The sequence below is a fragment of the Aspergillus flavus genome, chromosome 3 (assembly GCF_009017415.1).
Source record: "Aspergillus flavus chromosome 3, complete sequence".
Taxonomy (NCBI): domain Eukaryota; kingdom Fungi; phylum Ascomycota; class Eurotiomycetes; order Eurotiales; family Aspergillaceae; genus Aspergillus; species Aspergillus flavus.
In genome coordinates this window covers 4,435,882-4,448,719 of record NC_092407.1, presented here as the reverse complement: position 1 = coordinate 4,448,719, position 12,838 = coordinate 4,435,882, and the positions used below count along the sequence as shown (strand labels likewise).

The 12,838-nt window shown below is 47.5% G+C and overlaps 5 protein-coding genes across 5 annotated transcripts; 3 read left to right on the top strand and 2 right to left on the bottom strand.

Annotated features, from left to right (window-relative positions):
• Window positions 1-16: 16 nt before the first annotated feature.
• Window positions 17-2,698, top strand: F9C07_2202197 (uncharacterized protein; the record flags this gene model as incomplete). Its single annotated transcript, XM_071509532.1, has 6 exons — window positions 17-94; window positions 165-808; window positions 859-1,088; window positions 1,185-1,530; window positions 1,608-2,172; window positions 2,231-2,698. 6 exons carry the CDS (start codon window positions 17-19, stop codon window positions 2,696-2,698), a joined length of 2,331 nt encoding a protein of 776 aa, XP_071365281.1.
• Window positions 2,699-2,966: 268 nt separating this feature from the next.
• Window positions 2,967-4,797, top strand: F9C07_7560 (Alpha/Beta hydrolase protein; the record flags this gene model as incomplete). Its single annotated transcript, XM_041291402.2, has 2 exons — window positions 2,967-3,166; window positions 3,273-4,797. The coding sequence occupies 2 exons, from the start codon at window positions 2,967-2,969 to the stop codon at window positions 4,795-4,797; spliced, it is 1,725 nt and encodes a 574-aa protein (XP_041145249.2).
• A 1,184-nt stretch (window positions 4,798-5,981) lies between these two features.
• Window positions 5,982-8,748, bottom strand: F9C07_2282610 (MFS transporter). The gene is made up of 11 exons (XM_041291389.2): window positions 8,165-8,748; window positions 7,999-8,108; window positions 7,898-7,932; window positions 7,601-7,845; window positions 7,495-7,527; window positions 7,343-7,429; window positions 6,886-7,289; window positions 6,705-6,816; window positions 6,462-6,595; window positions 6,318-6,390; window positions 5,982-6,246 (listed from the first exon to the last, which is right to left on the bottom strand). The coding sequence occupies exons 1-11, from the start codon at window positions 8,353-8,355 to the stop codon at window positions 6,189-6,191; spliced, it is 1,482 nt and encodes a 493-aa protein (XP_041145248.2). The 5' UTR covers window positions 8,356-8,748; the 3' UTR covers window positions 5,982-6,188.
• Window positions 8,749-8,848: 100 nt separating this feature from the next.
• Window positions 8,849-10,054, top strand: F9C07_7558 (Alpha/Beta hydrolase protein; the record flags this gene model as incomplete). The annotated part of the gene is made up of 1 exon (XM_041285550.1): window positions 8,849-10,054. One exon carries the CDS (start codon window positions 8,849-8,851, stop codon window positions 10,052-10,054), a length of 1,206 nt encoding a protein of 401 aa, XP_041145247.1.
• Window positions 10,055-10,435: 381 nt separating this feature from the next.
• F9C07_2231548 (acetolactate synthase) lies at window positions 10,436-12,658 on the bottom strand (the record flags this gene model as incomplete). The annotated part of the gene is made up of 5 exons (XM_041285546.1): window positions 10,436-12,064; window positions 12,168-12,290; window positions 12,345-12,387; window positions 12,442-12,471; window positions 12,528-12,658. 5 exons carry the CDS (start codon window positions 12,656-12,658, stop codon window positions 10,436-10,438), a joined length of 1,956 nt encoding a protein of 651 aa, XP_041145246.1.
• Between the last annotated feature and the right edge of the window lie 180 nt (window positions 12,659-12,838).

The window sequence follows — 12,838 nt, the reverse complement described above, 5'->3', positions numbered from 1 at the left end:
TAGGGACTATCGCGAAATGCAAGCACGCTCATCTGCTGCGACTCACACTTTGCAGCACTCTATAACTGCATGCCAGCGATGTCGAGATCAGAAAGTGAGCTATTCCCCTTTTCTTTTTTTGAATCGTCATCATATGATGCTTAACTCTTGAATCACGGGGACAGGTCAAATGTAGTCGGGAGTGTCCTGCATGCGCCCGGTGCCAGCGCCTACAAGCCGATTGTACCTATCCCAGCCCCCCAGTTCGCCGCGGTCGGAAGTTGCGCCGCAGCTCCCGGGGCGTGCGTCGAGTAGCTGACCAGAGTGCCAAACAACTCGCCCAACGCCGGGTTATTGTCAGCGCCCTTGACAGATCCGCTCTTGGCGCTCAAGAGTCTACTGCCAATCTAAGCCCTCAGTCTAATGGTTTGGCGTCCCCCACTAACCATACGCCGCTTAACAAAAACAGCCTCACTCAGACCGATAACCAGGTATACCATGAAGCTGCTAGGTCAACCAGAGGTACTCCACGCTCTGGAGGGCGGCCCAGCTATTCTGCTGATGGTGTCGATGTCGAGCCAATCAATGTTTCTTCTGAATCATATCCAACCCACCTGCGAAACACGAACTTGATCATAGAAGGCTTAACTTCTGATGTAGTCAGGCCACCTTTACCACCACGAGCCCTTGGGCTGTCCTTACTGGACATATATTTTACGCGAATCTACAATGCATCCGTACTGTTTTGTAAACCTATTCTTTTCCAACAGTATCTCGATGGAAGGATTCCTGAGGTCCTACTCAAGGCGCTCTTTGCGTTAGCTACGCTGTATGTTATCGCCTCTACGTCTGAACCGGTGAGCTAAGATAATATTGAAGATTTCTTACTCGAGTAAATGAAGACAACAATGAGGAACAAGTGGAATGGTCGGAGTTGAAGCTTTTGAACGCATATTCTTCCTGTGGTCTTCCATGGGCAAGGTCAGCTCTGAGGGAAGCTATGTCCTCGATCTACACTGAACCATCTCTGACGGTTTTGCAAGCGCTTCATTGTTTACAACTGTATTGGTTTGGGGTTGGTGAACCAAGAACCGGCCATTTATGTCTTAGTAGGTTTTGTGTCTTTCTCTTCTCTGACTAGTTGCGTCTTGACATAAATTTGAGGATTTTCAGGTATCACAAATCTTCCGCTAATGTTCTTCTAGCCCTGGCCTACCGTTCGTGTGATCTCCTTGGATACAACAAAAAGGTTGTTGATGGGGTTGAAAGATCTGATTCCTCGCTCGAAACAGAGTCAAGGCGTCGGTGCTTCTGGGCTTGCTGGATATCCACATGCATGGTCATGGAGCCAGAACCGTATGTCAGATTAGCCTGGCAAGAGGCTTCCATGATACCACTTCCTGCTGCTATACCTTATATAGCTTCCGGCCATCAGGTTGTCTTGAACGAAAAGATGGACCATAACTGGTGTTCAAGTTTGGTGGAATCTCATTACGAAGGTACTCGCACTTCTGTGTATGCCGCATCATTGGTTAAGATGGTTGGAGTGTGGTAAGGATAACTGCCAACCTTGAATTTAGTTTCCTTTAGATTTAGACGCTTGATACTAACGCTGTCTCCATTTACAGGGTCGAAGTTCAGCTTTTGGTCCGCGATTGGGCATCCTCTAGCATTGCTCGGAATCTTGATTCTCTGCAGAGACTCTCGCACTTAGCGAGGTCAATCTATGAGTATGAAATGTCTAGCGGGGATCTAGCAACCTCTCGGAGCGACCGTGGCATGGAAAATACTCCCATGGTGCTCTTTATCAGTGCCCTTTACCACCAGTGTCAAATCACTTTGCATTCAATGATTGTTCCTTTGTTTTCTGGTACAAACCGTGGGCCAACAATAGACCCAGAAATTGTGAAGCAAAGTGCCGAGACGGTCACCCAACATGCAGAGTTATTCGAAGCTCTTTTAGCTCCTTACATGTATGGGAAAGGGGATATTACACTTTTACCGCCTTTTGTAGGATATGGTGCTTTCATCACAGGTGTTGTGTTCTTGGCTACTGAGGTCTCTTTTCAAGACAAAACCTCACGAAGGCCTATCCCCGGAACACTTCCAGAGAGCCGTAGATTGTCGATTGTCCAGGGGACCCTTCGCTTACTCAACAAACTTCGATTTTATTGGAGGGCTCTACAGCTTTCTGTGAGTACATATTTCTAAATACTCTAAAATGGGCGTGTCCTAATCACTTGGAGTGCAGTGGGAAAAGCTTGACGCTGCGTTGCAGCTACATCTATCATGCTACAGAACACAGCACGAATTAACCAGCCCACACGCCATCACGGCCCGCGAAATCTACTCTTCAGAACCTAAATCACGGCTCTCAGCTCCTGTATCAGAAGACTCTATAGATAACGAGCAGTCCAGCGCCCGCGAAGCATCGGTACCTTCGATAGGCCCCTCGGGCGAGCATCTGCATCAATGGGCGAGTGACCGGAGAACTCTGGAAGTCGATGCAATGCAGCAGAACCAACAGGCAACCATGTCCGATAACTGTATTTTTGAACAATCGGACATAGAGACGGCTGATATGCCTTTCACAACACCATCTGGTGCAACTCAAGACGATCCCTGGTATAATCTGTCTTTCGCAGAAGCCGGAATTGAACAGTTTGCAGGCTTTGAACCCTTACACCTCTTTCAGCAGGGATGCGGGTTCTTCAGCTGAGCGATGATCCATTCATCTGTGTCTAGAGCGAGATATAGCCGAGGAGGCGGAGTAACCGGCCTCGGAGGAGTCGGACTCGGAGAGTTCGGCTTTTACCAGTAGATAACTCGCCGTTCAGCACTGTGGGTCTTAAATCTCGTATATAGTACCTCTGCGCTCTGCTATAAATGTCATTGTGGCAACAGTGATCTACTACTTTTAATTATTCTGAGTACGTTACTCATTTGCATCATTGGCCATACCGCGCAACCTATCGGCAAAAATCAAAATGCTCAATCAATACTGCGACATCCAAACGGTCGACACAGCGAAACATTCGTATATCTTCGCGCAGAATGTGTCAATCCCTTTAAGAACTGGGGGATTGCTTCGCTGTAACGTTTATAAGCCGCGAGAGACAGAAGAAGGAAACAAGTATCCCGTTCTTGTCACGTACGGGCCGTACGGCAAGGATGTCCCTTATGAGCAGTAAGTGTCCACGATTAAAAAATATAATGTTTTGCTTCCTTTATACTATGCTATTAATGCTTGAATTGTTTTATCTAATCAATGGTACTAATCAATGAATTAACAGGTTTAACCCTAAGAGCTTCGCAGAAGTAGATCCAGCTCATCAGACAGAGCATTCTGCATGGGAGACGCCTACACCCCAGTACTGGACCGACCACGGCTATATTGTCGTGCGAGTGGATGAGCCTGGTATCGGACAGTCTCCAGGCAAGGTCCATGTCAAATCCGCGACCTCCATTGATGGATTCTGTGACGCTATCGAATGGGCTGCTAGCCAACCTTGGTCTTCTGGGAAGGTCGGCCTCCTCGGGATCAGCTACTATGCTGCCACACAGTGGCAGGTTGCGGCTCGGCAGCCTAAAGGCTTAGCAGCGATAGTACCATGGGAAGGATTTTCTGACGCCTACAATGAATCATTGCGGCATGGCGGCATCCTCTCAAATAAGTTCTTCTCTATGTGGTACGAGCGTCAGGTCGCGCCGAATCAGTATGGGCTTCCGGGGAGAGCGGCGCGCAATTGGGGTCCTGATACTGTTGATGGCGACCTCAGTCCCGAGGAGTTAGATGCAAACCGCCACAAGGCCGTAATGCATGAGCAGCGATACCGCGATGACAAAGAGATCTCGTCGATGAACTTCAATCTTGAAGATGTCACGGTTCCCCTTCTCAGCGTTGCTAATCTCGGTGGTATTCTTCTGCATCTTCGAGGAAATGTGATGGGATATCTCTGGTCTGGATCTGAATTCAAATATCTTCGATTCATTGTTGGACGCCATGATCTGCCTTTCTACTACCCTGAAGAAGTAGAGATACAAAGGAGCTTCCTCGATGCTTGGCTAAAGGGACATGACCGAGAAGGCTGGACGAAAAAGGGGGCTCTTCCACCAGTAGATTTGATTCTTCGAAAGGGAAACGTCGGATACAATAACCCCACAGCGGAAAAACAGTTCCTTCGTCGTAAAGAGAAGGAATGGCCATTGGCCAGGACACAATACACCCCCATTTACTTAATAGCGGATAATGGCCTACAGCGTGACCAGCCACCCCAGCCAGCGCCAAAGAAACTGTCCTACAGCGCGCTTGGCAAGGCAAATGCCTCTGACATGTTGACTTTTCAATCGGCTCCCTTCGAAAAGGAAACAGAAATTACCGGGCACATTATGGCTCACCTCAACGTATCCGTCAGCAGAGATAATTGGGGAAATTCGCCCTCAGATTTAGACTTGTTCCTCAGTCTACGTCATATATCACCATCTGGTGATGAGATATCCTACACAGGCTCCACCGGAGACCCTGTCCCAGTCACCAAGGGCTGGCTCCGTGTTTCTCTCCGCAGGACCGACCCTCAGCACCCGCACCACCGGCCATGGTTGCCGTATCGCAACTACTACTCCACGGATGTTCTACCCGTAATTCCCGGCGAGGTGTATCCCGTGGACATAGAATTGTGGCCAACTAATGTAGTCGTCGAGACTGGAGGCCGGCTTGTGCTAGAGGTGAGCTCTGGGGACACTGCAGGAACTGGGATCTGGGGTCACGACGATCCTATTGACAGGTTTGGCTCCCTTGATCACGAAGTAATGCCGTAAGGCATATTTATGAGTTGTTGGCTAAGTAGCATTTAGGGCGGAGGCTGTCTTCAAAGGTCTTAACCATATCCATTTCGGGCCCCATTATGCCAACTATATCACCCTCCCAATCATTCCTAACGAGGAGTCTTCGTAAAACGATCTCATTGAAGTTATCTGCCGTTAGACAAATACAATGGCGTCGATGCCGAGGCAACTCACGAGAAAAGTAATGGGGTTGAGATGACCGCATTTAACAGTCAGAGAGACTACCACTGCGACAATGTGGAACCAGATAGGACGGAATGCAACGAGGAAACTACTGGCTAAAGCCTTGAGTATTATGAAGATGTACATATATTCAACTTTGTCCCACAGAACATTCCTTTTCATATGTACTGAGTGTATTGAAATGTCCAATACTTAACACAAATTTCCTGCTTAGCCACAATATTACCATTCTTCGCCATTGTGGTCCTTGGTCTATCACGAAAATAATAGTAGTCGTAGCTCACCACATGTAGCACTTTTTTCTTATGTGAATTGGCTTTGATGACTGTTGCTTCACGGCTCTTCCAAAAAGCACATATTATATATATTTACACACCTCTGTACCTTTTATACAATACTTGACCGAGCCAGTTAATAAAACCCATAATAAACATACGGAGGCACCAGTAAGTGTAGCTCCCACTCTTCCCCGATCTCTCATAGCCAAATACAAGGCCCTCGAGCTCCATGGCAATAAACATCGACACCATAAAAACCACAAATTCCTCATTGGCTCTCCGCGTCCAAATTTTACGGGAAATATTAGGGTGGTCTTGCTGTTCACTCTTCATGTTGCTATATGTATTGATGCAACACCAGGAACTGTACTATTAGATTGCCGGATATTAATTCACAGAATATTGACTTCCATTAGGATATCACGCGTAACTTACAGTATTGAATGTAGTTTCAGCGGTGGATGAAGTAAAGACGAGTAGATTGAAGCGCCGGGGTTCTAAGAGATTGGTACGGTCTAGGAGTAGGGTTAGAGGTTATGGGCGAGTGGGTTGCGGTCGGAATATATGATTAGTCTAATCGTCCTCTAGTGTGACTAAATGTCTTAGTTGAGGTCAATTATTACTATATCCTCCGCCCCCATCTGGGTATGATTACGGTGGCCTCGGGCCTGTGCCCCGGCGCTTATTTCAAGGCTATGGCTTGTTAATTAACTATGTAGACGTGTTTTCCGCCCGCAGTGTCGACACCCATGTGTGCACTAGGGTACTCCTTATCTTTTTTCTCTAATCTATTTTTGGTCTTTTATTGATCTAGTTATTATTTTCGTTCGGACTATTCCGAATTCCAATGACCCTAGCTAGCTTGCCCTAGCCCTATGTAGTTCTGGGTAGAAGAGTCCCCGATCAGGAACTAAACCGGCTCTTCTTCCGAATCCGAGCCCCGTACTTATAGAAAACGTACCTATCATCCGCAAGCATGTCAGTAATGAAAATATCTTCCCAGTCGATGGCCAGCATAGAAGAACAACTCACGGAAACGGCACCATTGCCAAAGTAAGAAACGCGAGTAGACACGAAGCCCAATTTAGCCCTAATGTGTTGTACACTAGAAAATAAAAGTCAAGGTAAGTTTCAATCTCCTACCAGTCATATGTTTCAAGGGGAATTCAAACTCACTTTGAGTCCCAAACAATGGAAAAGCTCCTGCGAAGGTCGATCTAGTAAAACTATTTGCCGCTAAAGCGCTGGCGGCGTAACGTGGGTAGGCTTCGACCAGGAAGGTGAAAATGCCAGAGTAAACGAGGATTGTCCTGTTGTATAGTGGTTAACACAGTTATCGTTGTCATGGATTGCCACTTCAGGGTTCTCAGTGGGTGTGGTGGAAGTTTGTTGGCATGCACGTTGTTTGGGGCTACTTACCCAGCTCCGAAAAGCGCGCTTCCGATCATTGGCACTATCCAGTGAATACTTGGGTAAGTTGTCCATGAGAATATAAAAAGCCCGATTGTCACTAATGGTGCCCCTGCTATAGCTGCATGCCCGGGAGATATTACAGATTAATGTGTGCTGGAAGATTTAGAAAGTTAGGGGAAATTGGTACCTGGAGGAAGTCTCCATTCTGGATCGAATCCAGATGCTTCCGGATTTTGATGATCTTTCTCTAGACGCTGGTAGTTTCGACGCCAAAAGGGGTCGGAGAGAATGGCTAACACCATTCCGACCAGGAGACCCAGGAAAGTGAGTCCTCGCTGCCATAGCTCGAACCCATATACAGACTCAAAGACAATCTGAAATGCGCCGAAGAATAGATAAAGTATGCCCAGCAGAAGTGCAGAGTATACACAAAGATTCAGGCACATGGGCTCCAGCGTCAGAAGCATAATAGGTCGGACGATAGAACGGAGGAGAAGTTCACTCAGAGGGATGTTGTTGTTCTCGCTTGGTCCTAACGGCCATGAATTTCCAGTTTCTTTTCTGATCTCTCGTGCCTTTTGCGTTAGAATTCTGGGAAACTTATGTTAGGCACATTTAGACAGATCGCAAGGTAGTCTACTAACGCTGGATGATGGGTTTCGGGCACGAATAAGTAAATCGAGACTAGCATCGTGGCGGCCCATAATAGTAAGGTATAGAATGTCCAGCGCCTGATCCTTGTGTTAGAACACAAACCTTTACTAACAACTCCAGAAGACTGCATCTTCATACATACCAATTTATATACTGGTTTATAAAGCCACCCAAACTGTAAAAGGGGGAACAGCATTTCGTAAGTGCATGTCTAACTAGGGAGGAAAGTTTCTATGGGATGCACTTACAGAGGTCCAAGTTCGGGTCCAACAAAAGGACTTGCAGTATAGATCATCATAGGAGCAGCCAGTTGATGCCGAGGAAACATATCTCCAACTGCACCTCCAGCAACGCTGAGGAAGGCACTTCCAGCGAAGCCATTGAAGAACCGAGAAATGAGTAGTGTTTGTATGTTCTTCGCGACAGCACATGGTATCAGCCAAATAAGGAAGAATGTGAAGGAGCTTAGAAAAATGATTCTCCGTCCGTACAACTGGTCACTAGTCAGCCTTCATCATTCGATAACTCACGAAACACGACCTTACCTCGGATAGGGGACCTAGTATCAAGGGCCCAAATCCTAAATAGAGGTAATTTTAGTCCATGGCCTGTAATTGACAAACGAAAATTGAGACACATGGCTTACCCATGCCGAAGACGAAGAGTGATAGTCCCAGCGTCGCAACCTCTTGTGAACAGTGAAATTCATCCAAAATTTGGTCGTAGGTCGTAGTATATATGGAAGATGTGCAAGCGCTGCCACAATGTCAGCCCGACAAGTACTTGACTGTTTTCAAATTTACGATACTCACACACAAAGTGAGCAAAGAGATACAATAACAACGGTCAACCATCTCGCCGCTAAACTTCTCTTGAATGGATGTGCCGGGTCGTCTTCATCCCATTGGGTAGTCTCAACAAAGGCTCTTTCATTGATGGTCTTGCTCGGATCAGAGCCCTGTTCTAGATCTGAACTACGTGTAGTACCGTCTTCCGTTGGCATGAGGGATCTCAGTTATGGAGGCAATTTAACCTTTTGGACCAATCTATACGCTGTGCAAGATCTCAAAAGGCTGGATAGGGCGAGAATTAAACGAGGGGTCCTCTCACTCCTGTTCAATGTTTGCAGAATGCAGAGTAATTAAATTCAAAGCGACGAGTCCAGCAAGCCCTATCTTTAAACCATTAACTCATAAATCATTGGCTTATAAATCAACACATTACACCTAGCACTAACCTCAACCGTTCGTAAAATCTTGCTGTGTAGAGCTGCTTATCGGACCGAGTAGGGTGGAGATGCAGGATTGTAAAACTCGGTCCGATTTGGTGTTCTATGCAACTCGGTCCGAGTCCTATCATATGATCAGTTGCTTAAGGCTTAAGTTCTTCCCTAAGAATATCTCCAATCACGATTATTCTCATGTTGGTCTGAAGTTTCTATCGTTACTCATTAAATACGTCGATTTGTGTATAATCAGTCAATAATTTTGGCGACGATGCTTATCGATCATTTTTTCAAGTCCAACGCGTGTTTCAGTTATGAAACCCTGCGCGCCGCAGGGTACAGTAATTATGGTGGAGCAGACCTCGGAGAAGTGATAGCGATCACCTCCAAAATTCGAGCGGGAAACGAGGATGACTGGCTAGTCGAATGGAAAAAAGCAGCCGACCGAGCATTCACTAGTGCAGAGCAATCAGCATCAGTCAACAACACAGTCAGTGCCCACGAGGGATACCTGCGGGCCTCGAATTACTATAGGACCGCTGAGTTCTTCTGTCGCGATGACTATGACAACGACGAAACGGCACAGCTCGTGTATGAACGATCAGAGACCGCATTTGAGGAGGCGATGAAGCTCTCTGTATATAGGTACGAACCTATCAAGATTCCCTACCAAGGGACAACACTACCTGGATACTTTGTCAGCCCGACTGGCACGGGCAGTCCACGACGCACTATTATCTTCAACGGTGGCTATGACTCAACTTCGAGCGAAGCCTGGTTTGCGATTGGAGCTGCAGCTCTAGCACGAGGATACAATTTTCTCGCCTTCGATGGGCCCGGCCAAGGTGCAGCTGTACGACGACAGCACCTCTACTTCCGTCCCGACTGGGAGAACGTGCTAACCCCCGTGGTTGACTTCGCCTTAACTCGAAAGGAAGTCGACCCCAATGCTATAGCCATCTTCGGCTGGAGCATGGGCGGATACCTGGTGGCACGAGGAGCCACGCAGGAGCATCGAGCACAGGCCATTATCCTGGACGATGGAGTGTACGATTTCGGGTCTGCTTTTCGGGCCAACCAGCCATCCTTTGTGCAAAGACTAGTTCAAAACGAATATGATGGACTGTCCAATTTTATTTTTGGCTGTGCACAGTCTCTAGACACGGGTGTTCGGTGGGCCCTGCGCAACGGTAAATGGACTTTCGGGGTGGCATCAGAGGCGGAGCTGATGCGCACGGTCAATCTGTATACCTTGGAAGGCCTAGCTCAGAAAATTGTGAGCGCTTGTCTGGTTCTTGACGCAGAAAATGATCACTTCCTAAAAGGTCAGCCGGAGTTGCTTTGCAATCATTTAAAGTGTGAGTACGAGTTCGTCAGTCTAGGAGCTGACGAAGGTGGCGACACGCATTGCCATCAAGGTGCCTTCTTCAGGTTACATCAAGTTATCTTTGATTTTCTGGCAAGGCGTCTGGCCTGAGTTGAGTTGGCGTAACCATATACATGGTTGGCTTATTGGTGTACTTATACATACTCTTTTGGCCATACTCAAGACCGTCTCTGATGGGCTTTCTACGAGAGAGTCATTATGAATTTTCTAAAGACACTTTAGAAATTGGTTAATCCTTCTCCTAAATTATGAACCCGATTGTTATTCTGGGTAGTTCTATCAAGTCCTATTTAACACTATTTTGATGGCACTATAACCATTTATTATTCTGAAGTAGGAAAGTTATTTCTATATATGAGTATAGAATTAGATATAGAGATCATATGCTAATTCTATAGTTGATATACCATAAGAAGTAGAAGGGGTAATGGGATACTTCGTTTCCCTCCTGCTTCAGCCCAACGAGAAGTATCAGTTCTTGCTGACATGCTTGCCAACTGTTCCGTCTAACTGAGCCTCCAAGACAGCAGTGGTTCCATTTTGAACCGCTTTGATAGCCTCGGGCAGCATCCTGGCAAGGTCTGAAACAGTAGTTGCGGTCCCAGCCCAAAGCTCTCCTCCCGCAGCAGCCTTCGCAATGCCTGGGTAGTCAGGGGTAGGAGCGAATGAGATGTTGAGGTCCTCGTTTGTCGCGCGCGAACCGTCACCTTCGGGATGAACGAGAAGCATACTCCGCCTAGGAGCGTTCCAGCCCTTGTTGTTCAGGACGATAGTAAGAATAGGGATGTTATACCGCCTCGAGATCCAGTAGACGGAACCCGGCACGGAGAAGAGGTACGTGCCATCGCCCACGATCTGGCAGACAAATTTACCCTTGTTCTTACCGCCATTTTCATGATCAGTGGCCAACTTGATACCGAGTGCACCTCCGCCGGACCAACCAAGTCCGCCACCACCACAGTTGATCCATGACTTGGGCAAGGTGGCAGCGATATGATCAGCTACAAATGTAGTCAGAGTTACGGACTCGATAGCCCAGATAGTGTCTGCCGGACAAGTCTCCCGGACCTGGCTGATCAGATAGGACACGTTAAGATCGGTGTTACCACCTCCCGATGGTACAACAGCAAGGTCTGCGATTCCTTGGCGGATCTTCTTGTATTCTTCCTCACGACGCTTACCAAGAGATGTTTGTTCTTCAGAGTTAAGCGTCTGTTTTAGTGAGTTATTAGCGGCGACGTACTCATTGATCTGTTTAAATGCCGTTGCCGATTCTGCACGAAACGTAGCCATGGAAGGAAGATAAAAGACCGGCATTTGCTGTTTGAGTGGATCAACATCTACATGTATGATCTTGGCGGAATCAGATGGTTTGCACTGTGTCGGAATCCATGGCACATCGCAGTCGGCCACAAGGATGACATCTGCTGTTTTAATGGCCTCGTGGATACCAAATCGCATTCCTAGCCACGCTGGGTGGTCACTAGGGAAGCACATGTCACATCCGCCAGTGTCCAGTACTCGGACTCCTTTGAACGTGTCTGCCAGTTTAACTAGTTCTTCCACTCCCCTGGCCTCACGACCTGAATAACCTACAATCACTAGCGGTTCCTTGGCAGCAGCGAGTTCCGATGCGATCAGCTCAACCCCCTCAGCCGGCAATGCGGACGGTGCGACAGCACCCCAGACATTTTGATTGACCTTGTATGGTTCGATCTCCTCTTCCATTACTTCACGAGCACCGGCCAAGTATACAGGACCCTTGGGATCACTCGTCGCAAATTGGAGGGCGCGATTGACCATTTGTTTGACATTCTTCCCGGAACGAATCTCACCAGAATAGCGACAGTATTGAGAAACAATCTGCTTCTGATCGGGGACATCTTGAATCCAGTGAATGTATTCTGTGCGAGAGCCGCGCATCTCCCCTTCGATAGTGAAGGGGGAGAGGCCAGCAAAGATCAAAACGGGTGCGCGTCCACAGGAGGCATTATGTACGGCTGCTGCTAATCCTTGTGTACCGACATCGACATGAACAATGACGCATTGCGGTTTGCCGGTCAGTCGAGCGTAGCCATCGGCCATGGAAAGTGCTACCATCTGTGGAGTGGGGTAAATGCGGGGTTAGCCTGAGATGAGGATTCATGGAAACCCACAGTAATTGAGGGACAACTCAATGCCATTTGTAAGCTTAATAACTTACCTCGTTGGGACAGGTTATGATTTTGGGGAATTGATCAGGCTTCTCTTTCTGGCCCTTGACCATGGCCTCCAATATGGAGGGATGATCGGACCCTAGATTGGCAAAGACATGGGTGACACCAGCCTGGGAAATCAAGTTAGAATGAGATAGTCAAGTTCGTGAGAGTCGAGTGCATACCTCCCATAGAGCCTCGAAGAAAGCAAAAGACGCTGTATAGACCCTTGTGATGAGGAATTAGCTGTCATGGCAGAATGGCATAATCGGATATACATACATGATCGTATTGACACCACAACAAGGTAGACTAGCTGTAAGTTAGAGTCAAGGGAAAAAGATGGTGAAGATGTAAGAAAAATTGACACCTCAGATGCTTGAAGAGCGCTACTTATTAAAGAAGAGGAAATCTTCTTCCAGACACAGGAGGTATAATCCCGAGCGCCATCGGACTTCAGGCCGATAACCGGGACAAGCTTCAAGCCAGCAAGTCGCATTGCAACATCGCAACATTTCCGATGCGGGGTTGGTACATTGGCTTTCGTTTTGCATTAACCTTGGTCGCGCCATCGGAGACCCAAGCAGAGTTTCCGAAAAAGAGGGTAAGCTAGTATGGGGCGGAATATACGGCTGGTTTTGTGGTCTGTGTACCTGCAGAATTGCTTTCTTGGCCAAAG